Below are 27,527 nucleotides of genomic sequence, written 5' to 3' on the forward strand. Positions count from 1 at the left end.
GTCATCATAGGGTCTGATTTAAGACACCTGAATATGGGAGAGAAGATGTCCAAAACCAGACACAGGCTAGGGTCGTAAAGCTAATTGCTTCAATGATCAAGAGAAGTACATGGGGTTTAGAATCAGTCACCAGTAACCAGTAATGTTGCTATTGTAGTGTGGTTGTTATATAGCTAGCATTAAATATGGAAGTATAATGATAACAGAAATCACCCAAATGGCCCTGATAAAAAGTTTACATACCCTGGAATATTTGGTGTTGGTGGCACACACAGGTTAAAATGGCAATTAAAGGTTAATTTCCCATATCTGTGGCTTTTTAAATCACAATTAGTGTCTGTGTATAAATAGTCAATGAGTTTGTTAGCTCTCACATGGATGCACTAAACAGGCTAGACACAGCCATAAGGAGGTAGAAAAGAACAGTCAAAAGACCTGCATTACAAGGTAATGAAACTTTACAAAGATGGAAAAGGTTATAAAGAGATATCCAAAGCCAATATGCCCATCAGTACTGTTTAACCACTTATTAAGAAGTGGAAGATTAGGGTCTCTTTTTAAACCAAGCCAAGGTCAGGTAGACCAAGAAAGATCGCCCAAATGTATTGCCTAGGCAAGAAACCAGAAAGAAACTGAAGAAATATAAAAGAAAAGTTTAAAACAGTAAAGTAAATAAGATATACTAATGCTACCAGCATAAGGATTAGTCAATGCTGATTGGCAGAGTGAAGTTCCACTTTATATGTCATAAAATATATGTCTCATCTGTTTTAAAAAGCCTGTACCCTGTGTTCTAGCACATGGCTGTCAGTGAAATAGAAGAGGAGACATGTAGAGGGTAGCTACATCCTTGGATGATTTTCTTACTTACATAACTGAATCAGTATTGATCTTTAGTAACGTGTTTTCTTTTATACTTCTCTTTTGTGTTCAAGTATTTTCCACACACTCTATTTCCAGTTCCTGGACCTCTACAAGTTGCATCTTGCTCATTGTGGGTAAAAACAACAGTTAATTATGTAATATACTGTTACTAAACATTACCAGAATGCTATAAATTTCCAGGCTCTAAAGGCATGGTCACATAGCTTCGAGTAACATGGATCATCTGCTTGCATTAGTGGCAGCTTTGTGGATATGCCAGGTGAATGGGGGTGAGTAGTACATTCTTAATGCAGATGCATCATCCATTTTGTACGGTTGGCAATATTGTGTATTTATAATTTATGTTTCTGCCAGAAACATGGCGTGCTAATGATTTCTAGCTTTAACCCAAACCTTTGTTTAAAGGTACCGTTTGTTTATAAATCTATCCATAGACATTGGTGTGTTGGTTATACTAAAGAAGTTAAAGCAGTTAGCTGGTCCTTATGTTCACTAAACAATAGTATGTAGAGGTTATATATTGCATAAGAAATATTTTTGAAGGAATATTTTTTTGTATAACACATTTCTAATTCCATTAAAAGAAACATTTGGTTAACTGGGGTATATAAATACTCAGAATCAAAGCCAACCAAGGCAATACAGTGTTATTATCTGAAATTGTATGGAACAATTTACAAACGCCTGATTTTCTTAAACCATTATATTCATATAAAGGGTATACAGTTTTGAGTCATTTTTTTTCCATTTAAGAGTTGCTTTGTGTTTCCAGTGCTAGGTTTGTAATATTTCATTTCTGGATATTAGTTAATATAATCTGGAAGTGTTTTGAATGGTCCATATTATAAAGCTAAGGTGTGTTGCTTTGATGTTGCTAAGCTCATATTTTCCAAAGTTCTTTTCAGTTTCTGCTCACATGGTGGTGTTGTAAGTAACTTTTGGCATACCTTATTGTCAAACTGTCATTTTTAAGAAAGCAGTATGATTAAATATTTAGTCATCAAAAAGACAAAAAAAAACATCTTAACATTTAAAATATATCAAAAGATACAAGATGCCAACCTCCACTCTAAACCAGTTTGTCTCCTTAGCCTAGACATTCATAAGGCATTTGACAGCGTCAACTGGCCCTACCTTAATTATCTCCTCCCCAAATTTGGAATCCCTGACAAATTCCTACACGGCTTTAACGCTCTCTACCATTCCCCATATACTAGGATCAAAATACCTGGCATGAACTCCAAATTTTTCCCACTTAGTAGGGGCACTAGACAGGGCTGCCCTTTATCCCCCCTTTTATTCGCCTTAGCTATGGAACCCCTTGCCCAAGCATTAAGAAATAACATCAACATTAAAGGGTACACCAAAGGCCCCCATGAATTTAAGATAAGTTTATACACCGACGATGCCTTATTATTTCTATCTGACCCTCTCATTTCTATACCTAACCTTCTCTCTGAACTAAAGAACTTCCAAAAACTCTCGGGTTTAAGTATCAATATCAGCAAATGTTCAGCCCTACCCATTAACATCCCCCAAAACATTTTACATCTTCTACAACAAAACTTCCCATTCTCGTGGACCACAAGTTCCTTCAGGTACCTCGGTATCCATATCTCTCCCTCATTCAAATCCCTTTACAAGGAGAACTACCCCCCATTATTTTCCCACATTAGCTGCCTACTCAATAAATGGTCCACCTACCATATCTCCTTCCTAGGCAGAATCTGTGCCATTAAGATGTCCATAGTCCCCAAACTTTTATATTATTTCATAGCCCTCCCCATAAACGTTCCCAAAACTAGAATTCAATCCCTCCAAAGAGAATTAAACAAATTTATATGGGCAAACAAAAAACCTAGATGTAGCAACTCCCTTATGCACAGACCACAATGCCTTGGCGGTCTAGGCCTTCCAAACATTTGGCACTACTTCCTCGCTGCCAAGCTCTCACAAATTTCCCAATGGCATGCCCCTACCTATAATATCCCATGGAAAATATTTGAATCATCTTCAATCTTTCCTCTATACATACAAGGCATTTTATGGTCCGATCAATGCAATTTTCGCAATTTAAACAAAGCCAACATGATTGTCGTTCAACTGTTTCAAATTTGGGCAAAGATCAAAGTTCCATTTAACCTTGCCTCTGCCACTCCCCCACTAGCCTCATATTTAGGGGACATAAGATTTTCACAATCAAATGATGTTCATAATCAATTTGTATTATGGTCCAATAATAAACTCACCACATTGGGTTCTTTTATCTATAAATCAACTTTTCTGACATTTAACACACTTCAACTAAAATACAACCTACCCCATTCTGAACTTATACATTATAATCAAATAAAACAATTCTTTTCCCTTCACTACACCCTACAAACCCTCTCTTCGGAGACACTCTTTGAACATATCTGCATACACTCCTCACGAGACAGAGGTCTCATCTCACAACTCTATAGCCTTTTAAACTCCATCTCTATCCCGGAAAAATCTGCCCCAATGCTACACTGGGAAGAGGAACTTAACTGTACATTTACCCCTGAACTATGGAACGATATGATTGGTAATCTCCAAAAAAGCAATAGTGCGATTGCCTTTAGAGAAACCCCTCTCAAGCTAATCTCAAGATGGTATATGACCCCTACCAAAATTCACTCCTTTTACCCCGAAGCATCCCCTAAGGCCGCGTACACACGCGGGGACTGTTCGCCCAACTTTGTCCGTCAAACAGTTTTGGCAAACAGTCCGCTCAAAATTAGCATGGACGGACATGGCCACACACGACGGACGAACAGTTTGCTGAAACCGTGCGCGATGACGTGAACGGCACGTACGACGGGACGAAAAATACGACGTCCTATACACTGCATTATAACTTTCGGCGTGTAAATCCTTTCTGAGCATGCGCGGAACTTAGTTTGACGAACAAGCCTACACACGAGGGGACTGTTCGCTGAAACAAGGTTTCAGCGGACAGTTTTTCGGAATTTCCGAAAAACCTTGTTCAGCGGACTGTTCGCTGAAACTGTCCGCTGAAAGCCCACACACGAGCGGACTGTTTGCCGAAACACTGTTCAGCGGACAAAGTTGGGCGAACAGTCCCCGCATGTGTACGCGGCCTAACTGTTTTAGAGGATGCACAGAACCAGGCACATTTGCACACATTTTTGGGAGTTGCTGCCATCTCAAACCCATCTGGCAAGCAGCTACTACCAGATTGGAACTATCCTCCAAACACAAAATCTCCCTCACACTACAAATATGCATATTGTATGCCAATGTTCCAAACACTCCAATACCCTGTACTAAACTGCTTCATTCATTAATTAGCTCGATACAATGGATGATAGCACTCAATTGGAGAACTAGTTCTCTTCCTTGGTTGCAAGTTTTGAATCGTATGGAGATGCTCAAGATCTCAGAAAGGATCTACTACACCCTACATGATAGCATGCATATCTTTAACAACAAGTGGAAATACTGGTCCTTGCCCTAATTACTTATTATTATTCCCCCCTAATTTTGCCTTTTGCGGGTTAACGCTGGTATTTTGGGCATCCTCTCTAGGAACCATCCATAGACTCGCAAATCTCTTAAATGTATCACTTTATCTACCTTATCTAAGAATTGTACCATTCGCTTCTCGTTTAAATCCCAATTTGTACTGTTATTTTTACTCTATCCATTTTGAAACTCTAACTAACATTCTAACTGTCAAATAAAACGTTTGTAAACAAAAAAAATATATATCAAAAGTGCACAAGTGTGATTAAACCCAAAGATTTGCATTAACCCTCGCATACATATTGCAAAATTCTAGCATTTATTGGAAGTGGTAGGTCAAACCAAATGTTGGTACAATGCAAGAGAAGGGTGTGAGTACAACTGGATGTGATTATTTATGAGATCTCTTTTATTAACTTATTACAGGTACTTAAATAGCGCTGTTAATTTACGCAGTTCTTTGCATGTTCACATCAGTCCCCGCCCTTTCAAACATATACTAGGGCCAATTTAGAGAAGATTCAATAAACCTATAAGCATGTCTTTGGAGTGTGGGAGGAAACCCAAGCAGGCATAGGGAGAATACAGGTAGGTAGTGTCATGGCTGTTGATTCAACTTTAGTGCTGCTAGCCACTGTGCTGGCCATAACATTAATTAGTAAAGTAAACCTTATTTTACTTTATTTATATATATAAAAAAAGCTGTTATGAAATTATAAAATGCATATATATTTTAGAAGTTTAGCGCAACTGATTGTATTTGAACTAAAATACTCTTCAAGAGGTGGGATATATTTTATTTTTTGTAATTTACCCTAACAATGGAACATTGTACATACACAGTTTTACTTGGCCCAAAGTAGAATTCAATTTTGCATATAAAGTGAAAGCAAATGCATTGCTATGTAACATAGTATGTGACATTCCACTCCAAAGAAATGCTGGTAGGTTAATTGGCTTCTGTCCAAAATTGTCCTTAATATATGAATGGGGACCTTGGACTGTGGGCTCCTTGAGGGTAGGGACTGATGTGAGTGTGCAATGTACAGGGATAGGGACAATTGTAGACACTCACTCAGGATGGACTGGATGGACTGGTGTCTTTATTCAACCTTACTAACTATGTAACTATGTGACATTTGTGTCAATATGTAATTCACATTATCTATTTTACATGGATTTATTTTTTATTCTGTTGATATTTTGCTACATGAAATTAACTGTTTAACTACTTCGCGCCCACGCTATAGCCAAAAGACGGCTGCAGCGTGGACGCTAACTGCCAGGAGGGCGTCCCTGGACGTCCTCCCTTTAACTTCCCCTCTGCGCGCCGCTGCGGGCGCATCGGCGAAGTTCTGTGCTGGCCGTGATCGGCGTCCCTAATGAGAGATGATCTCATATGTAAACATATGAGATCATCTCTCATCGCCGGCTTTCCCTCCTCACACAGACAGCGTGTCAGGAGGAAGAGATGAACCGCTGCATCTCTGCAGCGGTCAGTGTAAAAAGAAATAAATAAATACAGTGCCCATCTGCCCCCACTGCCACCTGTCAGTGTCATCTGCCCCCACTGCTACCTGTCATCAGTGCCATCTGTCATCAGTGCCACCTGTCCCCAGTGCCACCTGTCCCCAGTGCCATGTATAAGTGCCATCTGTCATCAGTGCTACCTGTCATCAGTGACACATCAGTGCCACATGTCATCAGTGCCACATAGTGCCATCTGTCATCAGTGCCACATCAGTGCCACGTGTCATCAGTGCCACATAGTGCCATCTGTCATCAGTGCCATATCAGTGTCACGTGTCATCAGTGCCACATATTAGTGCCATCAGTTATCAGTGCCACGTATCAATGCCATCTGTCATCAGTGCCACCTGTCAGTGTCCCCCGGACACAGCCAGTCACAGATCGCTGTAAACGGCCAATCACAGCGGCCGTTTACAGCGTGATCGGCGTGCCTAATGAGAGATGATCTCATATGTAAACATATGAGATCATCTCTCATCGCCGACTTTCCCTCCTCACACAGACAGCGTGTGAGGAGGGAGAGATGAACCGCTGCATCTCTGCATTGTAAGTGTAAAAAAAAATACAGTGCCCATCTGTCCCCACTGCCACCTGCCCCCACTGCCCCCACTGCCATCTGCCCCCACTGCCACCTGTCAGTGCCATCTGCCCCCACTGCCACCTGTCCCCAGTGCCATCTGTCATCAGTGCCACCTGTCCCCAGTGCCACGTATAAGTGCCATCTGTCATCAGTGCCAAGTGTCATTAGTGCCACATAGTGCCATCTGTCATCAGTGCCACATCAGTGCCACGTGTCATCAGTGCCACATAGTGCCACCTGTCATCAATGCCATATCAGTGTCACGTGTCATCAGTGCCACATATTACTGCCATCAGTCATCAGTGCCACGTATCAGTGCCATCTGTCATCAGTGCCACCTGTCAGTGTCCCCCGGACACAGCCAGTCACAGATCGCTGTAAACGGCCAATCACAACGGTCGTTTACAGCGTGATCGGCGTGCCTAATGAGAGATGATCTCATATGTAAACATATGAGATCATCTCTCATCACCGGCTTTCCCTCCTCACACAGACAGCGTGTGTGGAGGGAGAGATGAAAGCTGCATCTCTGCAGCGGTCAGTGTAAAAAACAAATAAAATAAATAAAAATAAATAAAAATACAGTGCCTATCTGTCATCAGTGCCACCTGCCCCAGTGCCACGTATAAGTGCCATCTGTCATCAGTGCCACGTGTTATCAGTGCCACATAGTGCCATCTGTCATCAGTGCCACGTGTCATCAGTGCCACATAGTGCCATATTAGTGTCATGTGTCATCAGTGCCACATCAGTGCCACATATTAGTGCCATCAGTCATCAGTGCCACGTATCAGTGCATCTGTCATCAGTGCCAGCTGTCAGTGTCACGTGCCATCTGTTATCAGTGTCATGTGTCATCAATGCCAGCTATCAGTGCCATCTGTCATCAGTGTCACGTGTCATCAGTGCCACGTATTAGTTCCAAAAAAAAAAACCCCCCAGAGGTGATCAAATACCACCAAAAGAAAGCTCTATTTGTGGCAAAAAATGTATTTGGGTACAGTGATGCATGACTGAGTAATTGTCATTTAAAGTGTGAGACCACCGAAAGCTGAAAATTGGTCTGGGCAGGAGGGGTGTTTAAGTGCCCAGTAGGCAAGTGGTTAATGATGAAAGCTCTATATTATTTCAGGAAGTATGATTTTATCTTTACCTGGAACGGCAACTTTTTCTGCCCCCCTAAACAGAAACCTAAATGAAACCTACTGTCAACACCAGCTATTGATATTTAATGGAGTCAAATCCACTTGCATTTGTTAAATTACCCATTAATTACAAATGTAAAATTATTAATATAATGTGATATTATAATGTGCATGTAGCACACATATGTTAAAATGAGTAAGTAATGCTCAGTAATAAAAAAAAGCCATGCCATCTTTTTGTGTATTATATATATTTTGTAGATATGTTGGAACTTTAGCAACATTTGTAATCAGTAAAATAAGTACTCTAGTATGGTCAATTGTTAGACATTTGCCATGTTACAGTCTGCCTAGTAATACCATACCTGCAAAATTGTCTTTATATTAATATTTGAAGTTTAGGAATCATAAATAAAGCACACAATTTCATTACATTTGTGATATCTCTCCCTAGGAACCTTCAATACTGAAATTGTTGGGGGAAGGGAAGCCAGACCCAACTCACATCCTTACATTGCCTCCCTACAGTTCAGGCGGCAGCATTTCTGTGGTGGATCTCTTATTGCCCCTCGATTTCTTATGACTGCTGCCCATTGCCTATCAGACATGTAAGTATCTAGTTAAATGTAAACCTTTTATTTTAATCATGTTATGTTTCTTCACTTCTTAATCTTCAGCAGTTCACAAAAAGTATATCGGGGAACTGGAGAAAGTGTAGAGAAGAGCAACTAAACTGATAAGAGGCATGGAGGAGCCTGGGGAGCCATTTGGAAAGATTTGAGGAACTGAATTTATTCTCTCTTGAGAAGAGGTGATTAAGGGGGATATTATCAACACAAGTGGTCCATAAAGTGAACTTGGTGTTGAGTCTAAGTCTAAGGTCATCACAGAGAACAAGGGGGGCACTCTTTTCATCTGGAGGAAAGGAGAATTAATCTCCAAATATGAAAAGGCTTCTTCACAGTAAGAGCTGTGAAAATGTGGAATAGACTCCCTCCAGAGCTGGTTCCTCTCCAGCTCAGTAGATTGCTTTAAAAAAAAGGCCTGGATTCTTTCTTAAATATATATAATATAACGTGATAATTATATTTGTACGTAAAGTTCAGGTAATGTCTGATTGTCTCATGGGGGATCAGGAAGGAATTTTTTCCCCCGCTGAAGTAAATTAGATCATGCTTTGCTGTGTTTTTGACCTTCCTCTGGATCAACTGTGGGTATGGGATTGTGTATATAGGATTGTAAAATTTTCTTTTCTTTTATTGGTTGAACTGGATGGACTTGTGTCTTTTTTCAAACAGAATTAATGATGTAACTATGTAATCATGCTGCCTTACCAGTGGCACACAGCCGTTAGCCATAATGCACTGTACATGCACATACACACCTAGGTCTTCATTTACTTTAACATAAAACCTGTCTGGCTATGGACAGACTATTAATTTGACTGCAAGGAGACCACAGTGTATATGTACTAGTAAAAATTCAATGATTTCTGAAGATTTTGATCTAGAGGCTGTAGTCTGACAGAAAGGCTGCACAGTGCAAATCCTCTTTACAGGGATGTTGAAAGTAAGAATAACCTATATTGAAAATGCTGAAGAAAAGAAAATAGGATCAGGACTTTGCATTTATGCTTGGAGTAAATAAATTCACATATAATTCTAAAATATGATAAACAAATCAGATGGGCAGGTATCTGGTGGCATTAGATAAGACAAGGGCATTGCAAGGACAGATTATGAATGAATGGGGTGTCTCAGCCAATGGGCAGGGGTTTTCCTGGGTCCCTTTGCCTGCTGGGAGAGCCTATTCATTTGGGTGGAGTCAGGTGATCGGGTTTCTAAGTCACCTACACGGCTGTCTAGGTGGACGTGTGTTGTAATTCCCCTGGGTTGCTAGGCCATAAGCCTTGGGCCTATCCCGGGGACGTCTGGTTGTCTGAGGGCCTATCCAGAAGCAAGAGAGCAGCATAGGGTTGGGACTGCGGCTTGCAGTCCAACCAGAAGCAACGGTTCTGCCGGCCAGAGAACTGGCAAGCGAGGGGCAAGCTGTCTCCCCTAAGGGACCATCCACATTGCTACCGGAAACCACTGAGAGTAGCTGAAGCAAGTACCTGAGCAGTATTCTCACCAGCCGAGGATGGTGAAGAATTGGGAAAACTTCATCAGGTGCCAAGCCAGGGACCCAGTCATTGGAGGTGATGCTTGCAGAGCGTTATTGTGTGCCAAGCCAGGGTCCAAGCAGGCAAACGGGGTGACGCTTGAGGAGTATCTGTGAGTGCCAAGCTAGGGACCCAGCAGGGATGCAGGGACGACGCTTGAGGAAGTTAGTGATACTGAGTGAGATGATTGGAAGAGCTCAGGAGATCCAGTAGCTAGTGGATCTGTTAGTCTAGTGAAAGAATGGGGGGGCAGCTGTGTGAAGTTCCACAATAGGAGGTTGTAGAAGAAGTGGAGGAGTTCATTGCAACCGTGTTAGAAACTGTTACAAGATTGTTTCCATAGGAGACAGCTGTCCTACTCATGCAGACGTGGTGTCTAGCTGGATGCCTTTCCCTGCCTGACTGTCTGCCTATAGAAATCTCAGAGTCTGCCAATTACCATTGCATCTACTAAAGGGTGTCCTGGCCCTAACCCTCTACCCCACAGTTTTTTTAAGAGACAATAAATCTCTTTGCATTCAAGAATTGTCTGGCGTCAATAATCTACCTTGCATTACACTCACCATACATTGTAACCCACTCTACACAGAACAATGTCAGCTGTCCCTAACTCTGGAGGTCACCATTGGGCTTCAGGGGCCCTGGGACTTGGCTACACCATGAATAAATTGGTTGCTGTTTTTTGGAAATGATTTTGGGTGTTTTTCATCTCACACAATGATGTGTTTTTTACACCATTGTCCATTTTACAACCCTTTCTACTTAGAGGAATGGCCTTTTTTTATCCCTTCACCTTTGCATCTCTGGTGCTCATTATGCATTGTGGAATGCCTAACCTTAATCTATGATCTTTACTGGTCTCCAAGTTAACACTTACCTTCACTGAAATCTGACTGCTCCTTCCCTGACACCAGATGTGCTAAAACACTATTTAATTGGCTTTTTATTTATGTATTTATCCACACCTTAGGATCATAGGTGAAGCATGTTTAATCTTTATTCACTACACTTACTATGACTTTACTTGGCCTCCTTACTTCCGTCATAATCCATGAAACGTCTCCATTCTTTTTCCCTAGCCCATCCTCATACCTTGCCATGATTTTCTCCTTCCTGAATAGTTTTGCTTCCTGGTTTACACATATTTTCCTCTTAAACTACCCACAATTACCCCATTATAGTTGAAGGAAAGGTGTTCTAATGCCCCGTACACACAAGCGGTTTTTCCAACGTAATTCCACTCAAGCTTGGCTCGCATACACACAGTCACACAGAAGTTCTCTGAACTTTCGACCCTCAAGAACACGGTGACGTACAACACTATGACAAGCCGAGAAAATGAAGTTCAATGCTTCCGAGCATGCATGAAATTGTTTCCAAGCATGCGTAGGAATTTTGCACGCTGGAATTTGTATAGACAATCGGAATTTCCGATCGGAACTTTTTTTGACCAAAAAATAGAGAACCTGCTCTCAATCTTTTGCTGGCTGGCAGCAAAAGTCCGATGGAGCACACACATGGTCGGAATTTCTGACCAAAAGCTCACATCCGACTTTTGCTGGCAAAATTTCTGATTGTGTGTATGGGGCTTAAGGGCAAAGTTTCTTGACTACTGTTAAAAAAATAACACTGAACTCAGCATAGTTAAGCATAATTACTCTTCCACATGTTTACCTTCATAAAGTCTTTAATATGTCAACTTCTTGGCACATTTAACTCCCTACTGTATCAGACTACTCTCGCCCAAGATACCGATTTTGCCCCAAAGATATTGCAAACTAAAAAGTCTGACCTATCATCATCTATTCCTACAACCTATTAAAATCGGTTGACTTTTGATAGCACTTCTTCTCCACTCTGACACTCTTTATAAAAACAAGTCTCTTTTCATAGAAGTTCATACCATCTGTATATAGACAATATCCAGGCATACATTCCCACTGTGGTATTTTATTTTGAACTGCCTTTAAATCATTTGTTTAGGTCGGTTTAAAGAATCCATACACTTAACCCGGGTATAGCTAACCTAATCTTCATCTCTTTTTCACATTCCAAACTGATCCTTAATACTTTTTTGCCAATGTACCTTTTACAGCACCTCCAAAATATAGTCCTTCCTCGCTCAATAGACTGTCAAAGTTCTAGTTCATATACTCAAAATGTATTTCCTTGACTACTGCCTACTGTCTAGTGTCCACTAGTTAGTTTGCCACCTTTACTATTTACCAAGGCTGTTGCAAGACTAAACTTGGCCATAAAGGCTGACTTGCAGGCCAAACAGAACAAAGATCCATCTACACCCTCTACAGCTGGAAAAATCTCTCACTGCAGATATTATATTTTTACAGTTGACCACACCAGCTGTCAAAATACCTTAACATCAACTGCATCTGATTGGATGCCACCACTGTTTAGTCAACAATTTTCTGCCCAGCACCTTCCATTTTTTCAATTTAAGGATGTTGAGCAGGAAGTAACCCATAAGGCCACCCACTGAGAGAATGTTGTCTGGATTAACAGGACTGGACCTACATTTTCTCCATGTAGGGCCAACGTTAAAGTATATGCAAAACCCACATTTCTTTCCTAAATATTTTGTTTTCTAAATGTTATCTTATTGATATAACTCTGAACAAGTGAAATAAGTTGGTAGAAATTCCATGTGCCATTGCGCAACCTGCTGTATTTCAGAAAACATGTGATGTTGACTCCTTGAGCTTTCTGGATACACTTTGTAAGCCCCGCCCACATACAGATATGTACAAAAATTGTTTCTAGGATAGTGGAGCAGAGATAGTTGGGTGAAAGTCCTCTCCCATGTTGCCTTATGCTCTTCTCCATCTACTGCCATGACATCTCCAAACTGTTCATTCTGCTTCATCATATATACTATATCCTGTACATAACATCTTCTCATAAGAAGCTACAAGCCTTTTGAAAAAAAACTATATTATCTTAAATTCTTCTCCCTAGACTACCCCTCAATTTAAAAATAGTTAACAATCACTCAGGACCCAACTCAAAATTGCATGTTCACCTCTCTGTTAATCAGAGAACAATTATCATAATCTTTTTTTACATTATTTAGTTCCTGATGGAACAAAGTACATGTAGTACTGTGTCCCGCCTTCCAATATTCTGATGGAACAAAGTACATGTAGTACTTTGCATTGTAGCAACTGTCTCCGACTCTCAACGCTCTCCTGAAGCAAGTCAACTTTCTCTGTGTTCCTCTTGCCAGAACTTGCCTCGGACAAGTGCTTGGAGCTGGAAAGAGGCGATGCAAAGGAGCTGTCTTCCTGCTAGCTGTGGTGCCAGGCAGCTATGTGACAAGGGGGCTACCCTATTTGAAATTGTAGCTAGTGTCTTAGGGCACCTAAGAAGCTTGTACTTGTCACAAGAAAAGTAAAAATATACAGATTTCTAAGGCACCACCCATAGAAACGTACAAGTATAAAACACATATATTTAGCATCCTTTAAATAGGTAGGTTTTGTGAGTATGGGCAAATTTAGGCAGGCCTAGCTGGAAGCTAGGTCTGTTTGTTTTGGTTTGTGTGGGCTGGGAATGGCTTAGAGTTAGAAGCTGATGATTCACAGGCAGCATCACTAAGACCTCCTTCTTTCTAGAGCTTTCTGAAAGGTACTAGAAAGAGAGAAGGAGAGAAAAGGTGGAGCTGCCTGGATTGGCAGGGGGTAGGCCTTCTTAAATACCCAGAGTCAGCCCAGCTGGGGTCTGGATTACCCATATGTCCCTTCCCAGATCATGTACATTGTAGAAAACTCCCAGGGAAAGTGGGAGGATGACATGATTTGGGACTTTTTGCACATCACCAAGCCCTTGTGGGTGCCAGAGATAGAGACCCAGGCCCGTTTTAAAAACATTCAGTGTGAATGGTGGCTAGGGAGAGCTATATACAAGGACTGGGTGCTCATTGCAAAGGCAGGGCTTCCTACAAAGAGCCATTCTCTCTATTCAGGAAGAAGGAGGGGCAGAAAGAGATTGCCTGATCCTCATTTTTATGCCTGATGAGACTGTGGGGAGCCACAGTGTGCATAAAGATGATCCACATGAACTTCTGGGAGGTAGCAGAATGTGTTTTTTTCTTTCCTGATTTTTCTTCAGAATTAGACTGGCTAGCCACCCTGGATGTGCCCAACTGATGGACAATTTCCCTTGTTGCAAGGACACTGGAGGGTGAGGTCTAAGGACCCTGCTAGTCCAGGGAGAGACCCCTCCCATTAGGAACTCCAAGAGAGAACTATTCCCTTTTTGATGCTGTTGTGTTTTTTTTTCCCCAGTTGCTTCTGTCAGCAGGCTATAACCACCTCCTGACAGAACAACAGAAAGAAAATGTGTTAAAACAACACATTTAACTATTTCTATCCGCAGGATGCTAACTTCCCCCCCGACAGAAATTGTACATTGTCTAAGTAGATGTAAAAGTAGGATGTTATATTATTTTTGTCTTCTTTTAGGAACTTCTGGGACAGGACGGCTGTCCATCCCCTCCAGCTGGAGTCCAGATTTCCTGTGGGCAGAGTATCTTTCTAATGGGAGGGATGCTCTGGCTCAGATGTATATTTAGGTGTTACTGTTAGCTGCAGGGACCTATAGCTAGGTATGCATCATGTTATCTGTACAGCTCTAAATACTTACCACAGATTTCTACACATTTTTTTGTATGTAATTTATTTGTACAGTTCTCCATCCAAGTTGTTTCCCTTCCCCCATCCAATTTATCTTATGAGATGCCCTTGCTCCTGGGCCCAGGAGACATTTTTCAAATTTTACATAGGTAAAAAGTAGCACCCTTTACATAGGTAGGTGCTAGATTAAGTTTTTTTGTGAGTATAGGCAAATTTAGGCAGGCCTAGCTGGGGAGGAGTTGTCAGGTGGAAGAAATGAGAATGAAGTACTAGGTTGTCAGGGACTTGGAGGGAGCTTCCCAGTCTGGAGGGTGACCTTGGGCCTGGGCTCAGGTGCAGGACAGAGCCCTCCAGGAAATCGTGGAGGCTCTGTACAGGAGGCACAGGAAAAGCAGGAGAGGACAGCAGGAGCTATTACTGGCGGGCAAGTCTTCAGGAGGGGACCACCGGTTGCAGCCAGGAGGGCTGGTGAGTGACATATGCAGTCAGGAGGACTGGAGAGGCATCCCAGAGAGGACAGAGAGGAAACAGTCAGAGCTGAGTGTGGAGCCAGTAGGGAGGATTGCAATGTCATGGACAGTGAAGTCAGGCAGCTGCAGCCAGGAGGGCTGGCAGGGCCTGAAGAGGATTAATTGGAAGCAGTAGTCCACCTATAGGACAGATAGCACAAATGACTTTCTGCTACACCATAGGGGCCCGTGGTCCCTGCCTGCAAAGGGCAAGTTACTTAGGCCTGGCTGAGCCAATGTCAGACCTAAATATGTGCTAGCTGCTCCTGGGAGATCAAGAGTTGTGCAGGAGAGAGAGAGAGCAATAGTCTGCAAGCAAGAGTTGCGCAGGAGGAGATTGGAGAAGTGTTGTGTACATAGTTTGACTGATATACAATCTGCCAACTGACTGTTAAACAATTTGCTGTGCATCTCATAATCCCCTTACCCCAGTCCAACCGAAAGTGATGGTTCTGTTGGCCGGAGAACCTGTCAGTGTTTGGAGGTAGAAGGGAAGCTGTTGCCACAAAGGGACCAAACGCCTTTACCAGGGACCACAGTGAGTAACTGAAGGAAGTACCGAAACCATATTTGGACCGAATGGGCATGGTAGAGAATCGGGAAACTTCAGGCAGTGATCAAGTCAGGGACCAAACCCACGGAGGAGACGCTTGCAGGGCAGCCTTGTGAGTAAAGCCAGGGACCTCGCCAGTTAGCAGGGGTGAAGCTTGAGAAGTATCTGGAGTGACAAGCTAGGGACCCAGCAGAGAAGTGTGAGTGACGCTTGAGGGGGATAGCACCTCCAACCTTGGGGGGAGCTCAAGGGATTCAGAGTCAGTGAATCAGAGGTTCTAGTGAGAGACCAGGAGCTCAGTGTTGAAGAACTACAAGAGGCTGTTGTAGTGGAGCTGAAAGAACTCTTAGGTTTGAGTTAGGAACTGTTAAAGGACTGTTGTCATAGGAGACAGCATCCCTGCATGTGTAGAAGTGGCGCCTTGCTGTGGCCTTTCCCTGCACGTCTGTCTTCCTATTAAAGTCTCAGAGTCTGCCATTTGAATGCATAACTACTTAAGGGTGTCCTAGCCCTAACCCTCTTTCCCCCAAAAATACAAAAACGACTGTCAAAAGAAATAAAACCTCTTTTACATCCAAGAAGTGTCTGGCGCACAATGACTTTCACCATCTTTGCCCCCACTATGCCTTACAACCCACTACATATTGAAGGATGTCAGCTATCTTTGGCCTTGGAGGTCCTCATTAGACTGGACAAGGCCGGAGACCTTGCTACATTTGGCGCCCAATGTGGGGCTAAGGCATTGTCCTGGCAGAAGTTGCCCATAGCAACCAGCTTCAGCTCCACGAGGATTTCGTCTGGCTTTGTGGGAAGGTGGCAAGTAACATTTAACCTTCTTATAGACTTTAGATCAGATGCTATCCCACAATTACCACATAAATACTACCCTACTTGGTACCACAGCACCAATCCCTTAGCAAAATCCAATGGCGTCTCTATTGCATTTCACGCCTCTTTCTCCCCAGATGTCCTTGATACCTACATTGATCCCCTGGGCAGATATGTCTTTATCAAATTGTCGCATTTTAACATGATTTATACTGTGGTTAACATTTACTCTCTCAACCAGGAGCAGCAGCATTTCCTCACTAAAGTGATCTCACGCCTCAAACGGTTTGGCACGACCAACGTGATTCTGGGAGGGGACCTCAACGCCACCTTGATACCACGCCTTGATGCCTCGACTGGTAAGCCATCGCTCTCCCCAGTCTCTCTGACCAAAATGCGCTCTTATCTGACATATCCCTAGTAGACGTATGGAGACTGTTACACCCTACCGTTAAAGACTATACTTATTTCTCCCCGGCCCATTCCTCTTACAGCCGACTTGATTACTTTTTTGTCTCTCAATCCCTACTGGACTACTCCCCCTCCACAGGCCTTACCCTATGGTCTGATCATGCCCCCATTCATATGGGCCTGGGAAGACTACCCCCACGAAACAAAAGATCTTCCTGGAGGCTTAACGACAACTTGCTATCTGACTTAGTTTGCACACAGGATATGGTACAGACTATTAAACACTTTGCTTCCGATAACGCCCACGATACCACCAACCCGCTTATGCAGTGTGAAGCGCTTAAATGCGTAGTTTGGGGTAAACTTATCCAACATGGTTCCCGTATCAAGCGCGCACGTACTGATGATATCACACGTCTCCTCAATACTATAGCCACTTTAGAGGCTTCGCACAAGAAATCTCCGGTCGCCACAACGTTGCTAGAACTTACTAACGCCAGGAGAGACCTATTGGAAATCTTTTCCCACCGTGAGGCAGTAGCGAGGGATAAAGGGTGCTTTGCCCATTATTCACGTGCCAACAAATGCGGTAGACACCTAGCGCATACACTTCAACCCAAACAAGCCAGGAAGCCCATCCCATTTATTAACTCCCCGACAAAAGGCAAAGTGATGAATAACATGGCCATAACGGAGGAATTCCACCAATATTACTCCAACTTATATAATCTTACCCCCCTGTCTCCCTCTTCCCCATCTCACCTGCAAGACCTATCCACATATGTCCAGGACACTGCACTCCCCACTATTCCAGTCACTGATAAAGCAGATTTAGAATCTGCCTTCACCAATGCAGACTCTCAGGCGGCCATAAAGCACCTTAAAAATGGAAAGAGCCCCAGCGCAGATGGGTTCTCTGCACGCTTCTACAAGACCTTTGCACCCCAAGTTATCCCCTTTTTAGTTAAAGCTTTCAACGCCATTGACGCGAATCTTACCCCTTCTTCTGCCCTCCTCCAAGCCCAAATAGTTGTCATTCCAAAACCAGGCAAAGACCCGTCTCTATGCCCTAATTATAGACCTATTTCTCTCTTAAATATTGATTTGAAACTATGCGCAAAAATTCTTACTACCCGCATATCACCTCTGCTCCCAGACATAATCCACACGGACCAGGTTGGCTTTGTCCCCGGCCGCGAAGCCAGGGACAACACCACCAAAACTGTTCACCTCATCCATTACGTTCAGCTCCACCAACTACCGACCTGCCCTCTCTCCTGCGATGCAGAGAAGGCCTTCGACAGGGTCAGCTGGCCTTTTCTTCATTCCACCCTGTCCCAAATAGGCCTAGGACCTATTATGATCTCCCGCATCATGTTCCTATACTCCAAGCCCACAGCCAAGATCCTGGTAAACGGCTCCCACTCAGATACATTCAACGATTGCAAACGGCATTAGACAAGGTTGCCCCCTTTCTCCTCTCTTATTTGCACTAGTGATTGAACACTTGGTGGAGGCTATTAGAGCTAACCCTAACATACACGGCATCCACACCCCTTCCGCACATTATAAACTCTCCTTATACGCGGATGATCTCCTCCTCTATGTAACTCACATCAGCATACCCTCCATACTGGCGGAGATAGACAAATTTGGACATCACAGTAATTACAAACTGAACATTTTAAAAACGGAGGCACTAAACTTAACATTGACACATAATGCCCTCACCTCCCTCAAGAATAATTTTTGTTTTCAGTGGCAAGTACACTCTATCTCTTATCTAGGAACAGCCATCCCAAGACATATCCAGACATATATTCCCTGAACTTCAGCCCTCTTCTTACAAAACTTAGATGCCTCACGGAAAGCCGAATGGACCTTCCACTATCCTAGTTTGGTCGCATACAAACCCTGAAGATGGACATACTCCCCAAACTCTTATATCTCTTTTAAGCTCTTCCCATAGCTCTCCCGGCAGCATTCTTCCGCACCCTACGTTCAATGGCCATTCGATTTGTTTGGCAGGGGAACCATCCCAGACTGAAACACAAACTCCTATGTTCTCCCATTGCAAAAGGGGGTACCGGCTTACCGGACTTTGAGCTCTATCATATATCTACGGTGCTCTCCCATATCTTGGAGTGGTTCCCCCGCCCCCTAGTCAAAGCCTCCATCTTTGTGGAACAAGACCTATCCTCTACCGATCTTCCTGCGCTCCTTTGGGGATACGACCGAACACGTAAATCTCTAACGGGCCTATCCCCCCTTACTAAAGACTCTTTGACGATTTTGTACCACAAACGAAAGACCTACTCACTATCCTCTGAACCGAGCTCCCTCACTCCTCTGTTTGAAAACCCAGCCTTCCCAGAAGGCATTTCCATCCAGACCTTGGATGACTATGACAGGTCCTCCTGGCCTATGGCTCAACAATTTGTTAACAGCACACTAGGTACTTTTGTAACAAATCAAACCAACGCTCCCTCTAAAATTAACTGGCTAACTCAACTACACCTGACGTCCTTTTGCTAAACACTCCATGACTCTAATCAAGTTCATAGACCCCTGTTGGGATATGAACAATTATGCATGCTCCCAGAGACACCTCGTCACACCCTTTCCCTACTTTACAAACTGATCCTGACCCACTCACATGGATCACTACCTAAGTACGCTAAAATCTGGTCGGAGGAACTTGGGAGAGACATAACAGATGATGAGTGGAGTAAAGTCTTTTTCTTTACCCACAAATCAACGATCTCTGGTTAAGCACAAGAGAAAAACTACAAGCTGGTGTCAAGGTGGTACTGAGTTCCAACCAATCTCAAAAAAATTTACCCCCCTACTTCTGACATCTGTTGGAGATGCAACTCCACAAAAGGTACGTACATTCATGTTTGGTGGGAGTGTGCTGTACTCCTACCGTTTTGGACACAAATCTTTCAGATCTATACAAATATCTATGAAAAACTGCTTCCGCCCTCCCCGCCATTGCCCTTCTGTCTCTTCTCCCGGGCTCTATTAAATCATAGAAAAACAACTTACTAAAATTTTTCCTATGTGCAGGGCGACAGCTTATCCCTAGACATTGGAAAACTACTACCTCCCCATCCTTATTAGAATGGGTGGGTGAAATTAACAACCTGATGCTCATGGAAGACATGCAAGCAAAGGTACTTGATAAACAGGCTAAATTCTCCTTTACCTGGAGTATATGGAGGCATTACTCTACTTCAGACAAATTAAAACATAGACTCTTAGCATTCACATCCACCTGAGCTATTGATCTAATCTCTCTGGAAGACCTTAGGTCTTTGCCCTGCCCCTTTCCCTTCCTGTCCCTCCTTTCCCCCCTGTCTGCCTTCCACCCCACTACTTTCCCCCACCTCTTTTCTTCTTTCCCATCCTATCAGGCCTCTCTTGGCCTTTCTACGTGCTTACAGGCATCCTGGTTCACTAATTAGTAACCACTGCACATCAAGGGTTCCATATGGACCTTGTCCTATCGGTCAGGCTTGCCGTAGCAGACTTAGCGTTAATACCCGCCCTCCACTGGTACTGGACGCAGCAGGTTCCCATAGGGGCGCCCAGTCCAGGGAGTAGGATACCCGTATTGTATATATTATATGCTTTCTACTGTGAATATAGATGGGAACCCCAATGTGCTACATGACTGTAACAGTATGCCTTATCCTATCCTTACCTGTAAAGTTTATACTGTGTTTAACATTGTTGGACCAGCCAGTCCATTGTCGGACACCTGGCCCTGTTCCTACCTTATGTTTTTTTTATTGACTTTACCATCTTTAATTGCCTATAGTCTGATAAAAAGATTAATAAAAACTTATTGAACCTAACCTTCTTATAGATTGTGTTGTGATGTATACTAAGTTGTTGGCGTATTACACCCAGAAGAGTGATCTGTGACTTCCAGAAGACTGTGTTTGCAAATGATGAAGAGAATGTCATTGTCTTCAGCTGTCATGTAGACAGACTGGAGATGTCTTTGCAAGGGGACCTGTGTCCCAAAGTATGGTCCCTTGCACCATGACTTGGCTGCTTGTTGCCTGAGATTCAGCCATGCCCATTGCCCGGAGTTGCCTTTGGAAGAAAAAAGTAACTGCTGGGAAATGTAGTCTATTTGAAGTAAAGTTAATGGACGGTAACCTGTCATGGACACTGCACATGTAGCTAGTTAGAATAGGCTACGATAGGGAAATGATTGCCTATTTCTTCAAATAATGGACTCATACACATACATCAGGACTGTAACGGATTAAAGTGTTACTGAAGTTTTATAGTTTAATGCTGATTAGGAAAAGGGGATGGCATTCTCGATGATAAGTAAGATGTAAATAATGTAGACATGTATAGGATGTTTTTACATTTTCATGCTGCCCTCAGCTGAGAATCAGTTTAAACCACTGTGTACATTATCCACTATATTCTCATAGGGTAGGATGCTTTTGCACTGTTTGATTTCTCTCTTTCAGGTGTTGCTGTGTCAGTGCTAGTCTGCATCTGAATATCTCTTAAACTTTAAAGTTTAGCAGATATTCAAAGTACCTACAGGTAAGCCTTCTTATAGACTTACCTGTAGGTAAAAGTGGTGTGACAGGGTTTACAACCACTTTAACTCCTTAGTAGACACTCACACTTTATGCCATTCAAAACATTGCACAAGCCTAAATTTCTGAAATTAGTGCAAAGATGCTGCAGATCTAAGTTAAACATATAAAAGCAACCTGGAGTTTAGGCAGGGTTGCTCCTAAATATACCTGCCAGGAGTGACTACTTTGGCTAATTGTTAGGGATCAATTGATTATTCCCTGGCATTGCTGCACTTTTCTGCCACTAGGTGGCTGGGTACCTGGTGGCATTAGATACAAGAAGGGCAGTGCAGGGTCAGATTATGGTTATGGGGTATCTCAGTCAATGGGCAGAGATTTTCTTGAATTCCTTGGCCTGCTGGGAGAGCCTATATATTTGGCTGGAGTCAGGTAATTGGTGTTCTGTGCTACCTGGTCAGCTGTCTGGGTGGACATGCATTGTATTGCCCAGGCTGCTAAGCTGGAGTTTGGGTCTATCCTGGGCACATTTGGCAGCTAGGCTGTCTGTGGGTCTATCCAGAAGCAAGAGAGCAGCGCAGGGTTGGGATTGCTGCTTGCAGTCCAACCAGAAGTGCCGGTTCTGCCAGACGGAGAATCTGTTATGGTCGGAGGTAGAGGGGAAGCTGTCGCCACTAAGGTACCAACCACCATATTACCAGGGACCACAGTGAGTAGCTGAAGCAAGTACTGGAGCAGTATTCTCACCAACCGGGGACGGTGAAAAATCTGGAAACTTTAGTTGGTATCAAGCCAGGGTCCCAGCCAGTGGAGGTGACGCTTGCAGAGCAGCCTTGTGTGTCAAGCCAGGGACTGAGCAGGCCAGTGGGGTGAAGCATAAGAAGTATCTTGAGTGCCAAGCTAGGGACCTGGCAGAGAGGCGGGGGTGACGCTTGAGGAAGATACTACAGTGAAGATTGGAGGAGCAGTGAATCAGTGGCAGTGAATCATCTAGTCTAGTGAGAGAGACTGGGAACTCAGTGGGCTGAAGAACTACGAGAAGAGATTGTAGTGGAAGTGAAGGAATCATAAAACTTGAGTTAGAAACTGTTAGACTGTTGCCATAGGAGACAGCATTCCCACACGTGCAGATGTGGCGTCTTGCTGGATGTTTTTCCCTGCATGGCTGTCCTCCTGTTGAAGTCTCAGAGTCTGCCAATTAACAATGCAACTACCTAAGAGTGTCCTGGCCCTAACCCTCTCCCCCAATGTTCTATTAAGAGAAATAAAATCTATTTAGCATTCAAGAAGTGTCTGGCGCCCAATGAATCTACCTTGCATTACACCCACTATGCCTTGCAACCCACCACATACAGAAGAATATTCTCATTAGACTGAAGGAGCCCTGGCACCTTGCTACATATGCTTGTATGGCAAACTTATCACCCAAAAAATATGAATGTGCTAAAATTATGTGTGATTGGGTCCAAAAGTACCAGGCAATCTCCACTTGTCTCCACCACCACTCAAAGCAAAGCAAAGCATGGACGCTACATAGTGCTCAGTGTTTAAAAATCAAATTTTTTAAAACCAATTGCAATAAAAAGCTCACTCACAGTCTTTTTGTGTACATATTTTCACTGCACACAAGTAAAAGTGCAGTTTGTACAGTCACCAATAACTCATTTGTCGTCTGTTTGATAAATAAAACTGATAGTTGCTTCCTGGTTCCATAAAATAATGTTAATGAGTATTATTGGAACAGATTTGAATAAATTTGATTTTGAAATGGTGAGCACTATGTAGTGTTTACTGTATGCTTTGCCTTGAATGACAGTGGAGACAAGTGGAGTTCGCCTGGTACCTCTGGACCCCATAATAAGGGGAAAATGCTGTCTGTGACCTCTGTAATATGTGGGTCATAGATTCAAGGCAAGAGAACATATTGATTGTAAAGCACTGATGGTGGCATGATGTCAAAAAAAGTCCTGCTAGAAGCTTCTTTGAGGCGCTTTAGGAGCAGTGTACAAGCGCCCTGCGGAACTTTGAACCCTTTTTCGCCCACTAGCAGGGGTTAAAAACGCTCCGCTAGTGGCTGAAAAGCACTGCTAAAATGACGGTAAAGCGCTGCCGACGCCCGGGTGCCCGTGAGTGTGAAAGTGCTCTAAACATTTTCATTCTATTTATGATATGGACCACACCATCATTGTGCCAGCTCAGTACCCAGCATGAACTCACAATATGTCACAATATATGTATCATATGTATTATGTTATACTATCATTCTTCTCTCAATCCTAGGAACCCATCTCAAGTGACTATAGTATTAGGGGCTCATTCTCTACGTAGTAATGAGGATTCTAAACAAACTTTTAGGATCACACAAGTTTTTGAAAATGGCTTCAATCCCCAAACTTTGTCGAAATGACATCCTTATATTAAGAGTGAGTATAATAGCAGTTAAAATAATGTGTGATGAAATATTGCAATGGCAATCACTCTTTCTGCAAACTGGCTCCAGAATGATAAATTCTTCTGTTCTCTGTTCAGCTTGACAGGGCCGCATCTCTGAACTCCAGAGTGAAAGTAGTAACTCTACCCCGTGTAAATGAGACAGTCCCCGCTGGGACACAATGCGTGACGTCTGGATGGGGATGGCTAGGGACTCAGTCACGGGCTTCAGACCTCCTGCAGGAGCTTAATGTAACAGTGACCAGCAGAGACCTGTGCCGTCCAAATAACATTTGCACTGGAGTATTCATGAGACAGGCAGGCATATGCTTTGTGAGTAAAAACGAACAGCTAAAGTATATGTAAACTCTTACGTTGTAAAACAACCTATTCAGTTTAAAATATAAATGAAAGGCAAATTATTAATGTATACATATAAAAAAACATTATAAATACATTTGATCACATAACCTTTGTTCTCAGCTGCAAAGGATCTTAAAGAGCTGAGCGAGGAGAAACAGAAATACACTGACCTTCCCAGTGAATGGCTGGGGGGGGGGGGGGGCGTCAGGACAAGTCTGATTATAGGAGGAGAGCGATTTGAGTTCTCAGCACAGTGCAGACTGACCACACTGTGTCCTCATGCCTATTGTGGTCAGTTTTAATAGGAAAGCAGAGGTACTAGAGGGAGCTTTTTCACACAAAGCAAGCAATACAAAGAAAGCAGGATGTTTTTTTTTTCAAACATGTACATGGCACACATCAGGAATATAAAATTCTGGGTTTAAATATTCTTTAAAGAGTATACTAGCATACTAGCAAAAGTGGCACTTACCTGCAAACGAAGCCTGCGATGTCCGCAATGTCCCTGCTGGTGGAAGAATTCATCTTCGCCCCTCTTCCTTCCAGGGCCGCGGACTCTGGCTCTGTGACTAGCTGGAGCACACACTGGGGAAGAAATGGCACAGGGGGCAGATTCTTATCTGCGCATGTGCCGATGACTTCATTGGTGCACTACAAGGTAATTATCTCCCAAATGGCGCATGTTTAGGAGATATTTGCAGTACATAGAGGTAAGCCTTTTTATAGACTTACCTATATGTAAAAATGTCTCAGGGGGGGGGTTTACAACCACTTTAATGATAATAATAGCAATCCCCTGGAATCCAGAAACCAGGAGACAAATTTGTCCGCAGACCAACACTGATTGTATGGTAAGCCTGTCACAACATGGGCAATTCTGGATGAGAAAAAAAACACATGACCATCAGTTATTGTAGGAGTAGTCAGTTATATGCAAAACTTACAGTAACACAGGTTTACTTTAAGGGCCAAAGATCACTCAAATTTAAGTGATGCATTATAATTCACTTTGGGAAAACTAGAGGAAAGCAAATATGTCTGCTTTACATTCCACCTATCGTTCCATTCCAGATGTCCTTTTTTAGTGCTCATTTTGAGAAAGCATTAGCAGCTAATCACTGAGGCTAATTTCATACCTATTACACTAGGATGCATTGACAACATATTAAATGGGCTGGTGCCAACCCCCCCAGTGCAGCCAAAAATGCACATAAGGCCGCGTACACACGGGCGGACTGTTCGCCCAACCTTGTTCGGCAAACAGTTTCATCAAACAGTCCGCTCAAAATTTGCATGAGCGGACTTGCCCACACACGAGCGGACTGTTTGACGAACAAGGTTGGGCAAACAGTTCGCTCAACTTTTGAAATGAACGGACTCGCCCACGTAAGGCGGAGGCAAATCCGCCCATTTCGAGCGCGTGTACAGGTAGGCGGGGCCCGCGAAGGAGACGTCGCGGGCTCCGCCGCCTGGAATGGGCTTAAAGGGGAACCCCAACGCCGAAAAAAATCGGCGTGGGGGTTCCCCCCAAGTCCACACCAGACCCTTGTCCGAGCACGCTACCCGGCCGGCCAGGAAAGGGGGGCGAGCGAGCGCGCCCCCCCTCCTGAGCCGTACCAGGCCGCGTGCCCTCAACATGGGGGGTGCCTTGGGGAAGGGGGGGCCGCGCGGCCCCCCCACCCCAAAGCACCTTGTCCCCATGTTGATGAGGACAAGGGCCTCTTCCCGACAACCCTGGCCATTGGTTGTCGGGGTCTGCGGGCGGGGGGCTTATCGGAATCCGGGAGCCCCCTTTAAGAAGGGGGCCCCCGGATACCGGCCCCCCACCCTATGTGAATGAGTATGGGGTACAATGTACCCCTACCCATTCACCTGTGAACTAAAGTACAATAAAAAACACAACACAGAGAAAAAATATTTTATTGCACAGCTCCGGGGGTCTTCGGGGGTCTTCTCGCCGGACTCCTCCGCTATGTGTGTGTAGCTCTTTTGCTAGCGGAGGAGTCCGGCTTTCTTCCTCCCCGCCGCCGGCCTCTTCTCCCGACTTCGGGGGTCTTGTCCCCCTCTTCGGTTCTTCTGCCGGGCCACCGCGCCTGGTCCGGTGGCCCGGTCTTCTGTCGCCGTCTTCCGTTCTTCTGTCGCCGCCTTCGGTTCTTCTGCCGGGCCACCGCGCCTTCTTGTAGCTCTTTTACAGGCGGTGGCCCGGTCTTCTGTCGCCGCTGTCGTCGCCGCCGCCGCCGCCTTCCGTTCTTGTTCTTCTTCTTGTTCTTCTTCTTCTTCTCCTGGAGATGTTGACTCGACGATCTCTCCGGCCGGAATGCCAGGGACACGCTCCGCTGCCACTTATATAGTGACAATGGGGCGGTGTCACATGGTATATGTCACATGGGTTGGTCACATGGTGACCCCGCCCCCTTACGATGTCATAGTCCCCATGTGACATCAACCCATGTGACCAACCCATGTGACATATACCATGTGACACTGCCCCATTGTCACTATATAAGTGGCAGCGGAGCGTGTCCCTGGCATTCCGGCCGGAGAGATCGTCGAGTCAACATCTCCAGGAGAAGAAGAAGAAGAACAAGAAGAAGAACAAGAACGGAAGGCGGCGGCGGCGGCGACGACAGCGGCGACAGAAGACCGGGCCACCGCCTGTAAAAGAGCTACAAGAAGGCGCGGTGGCCCGGCAGAAGAACCGAAGGCGGCGACAGAAGAACGGAAGACGGCGACAGAAGACCGGGCCACCGGACCAGGCGCGGTGGCCCGGCAGAAGAACCGAAGAGGGGGACAAGACCCCCGAAGTCGGGAGAAGAGGCCGGCGGCGGGGAGGAAGAAAGCCGGACTCCTCCGCTAGCAAAAGAGCTACACACACATAGCGGAGGAGTCCGGCGAGAAGACGCCCGAAGACCCCCGGAGCTGTGCAATAAAATATTTTTTCTCTGTGTTGTGTTTTTTATTGTACTTTAGTTCACAGGTGAATGGGTAGGGGTACATTGTACCCCATACTCATTCACATAGGGTGGGGGGCCGGTATCCGGGGGCCCCCTTCTTAAAGGGGGCTCCCGGATTCCGATAAGCCCCCCGCCCGCAGACCCCGACAACCAACGGCCAGGGTTGTCGGGAAGAGGCCCTTGTCCTCATCAACATGGGGACAAGGTGCTTTGGGGTGGGGGGGCCGCGCGGCCCCCCCTTCCCCAAGGCACCCCCCATGTTGAGGGCACACGGCCTGGTACGGCTCAGGAGGGGGGGCGCGCTCGCTCGCCCCCCTTTCCTGGCCGGCCGGGTAGCGTGCTCGGACAAGGGTCTGGTGTGGACTTGGGGGGAACCCCCACGCCGATTTTTTTCGGCGTTGGGGTTCCCCTTTAAGCCCATTCCAGGCGGCGGAGCCCGCGACGTCTC

General features: G+C 44.4%; 1 protein-coding gene across 1 annotated transcript in view; it reads left to right on the top strand.

The window, feature by feature from the left end:
• The first annotated feature begins 1,054 nt into the window (after positions 1 to 1,054).
• The window catches only part of AZU1 (azurocidin 1), a 28,864-nt gene continuing 2,391 nt past the window's right edge, over positions 1,055 to 27,527 (top strand). The window contains 5 exon segments of the mRNA XM_077475644.1: positions 1,055 to 1,154; positions 8,105 to 8,258; positions 23,613 to 23,730; positions 23,732 to 23,755; positions 23,862 to 24,095. Of these exon segments, the coding sequence (XP_077331770.1) occupies positions 1,100 to 1,154; positions 8,105 to 8,258; positions 23,613 to 23,730; positions 23,732 to 23,755; positions 23,862 to 24,095 (585 nt within the window). The 5' untranslated portion in view covers positions 1,055 to 1,099.

The sequence above is a fragment of the Lithobates pipiens genome, unplaced genomic scaffold, assembly GCF_037356315.1.
Source record: "Lithobates pipiens isolate NorthernLeopardFrog02 unplaced genomic scaffold, aLitPip1_a1.2 Scaffold_13, whole genome shotgun sequence".
In the NCBI taxonomy this organism is placed as follows: domain Eukaryota; kingdom Metazoa; phylum Chordata; class Amphibia; order Anura; family Ranidae; genus Lithobates; species Lithobates pipiens.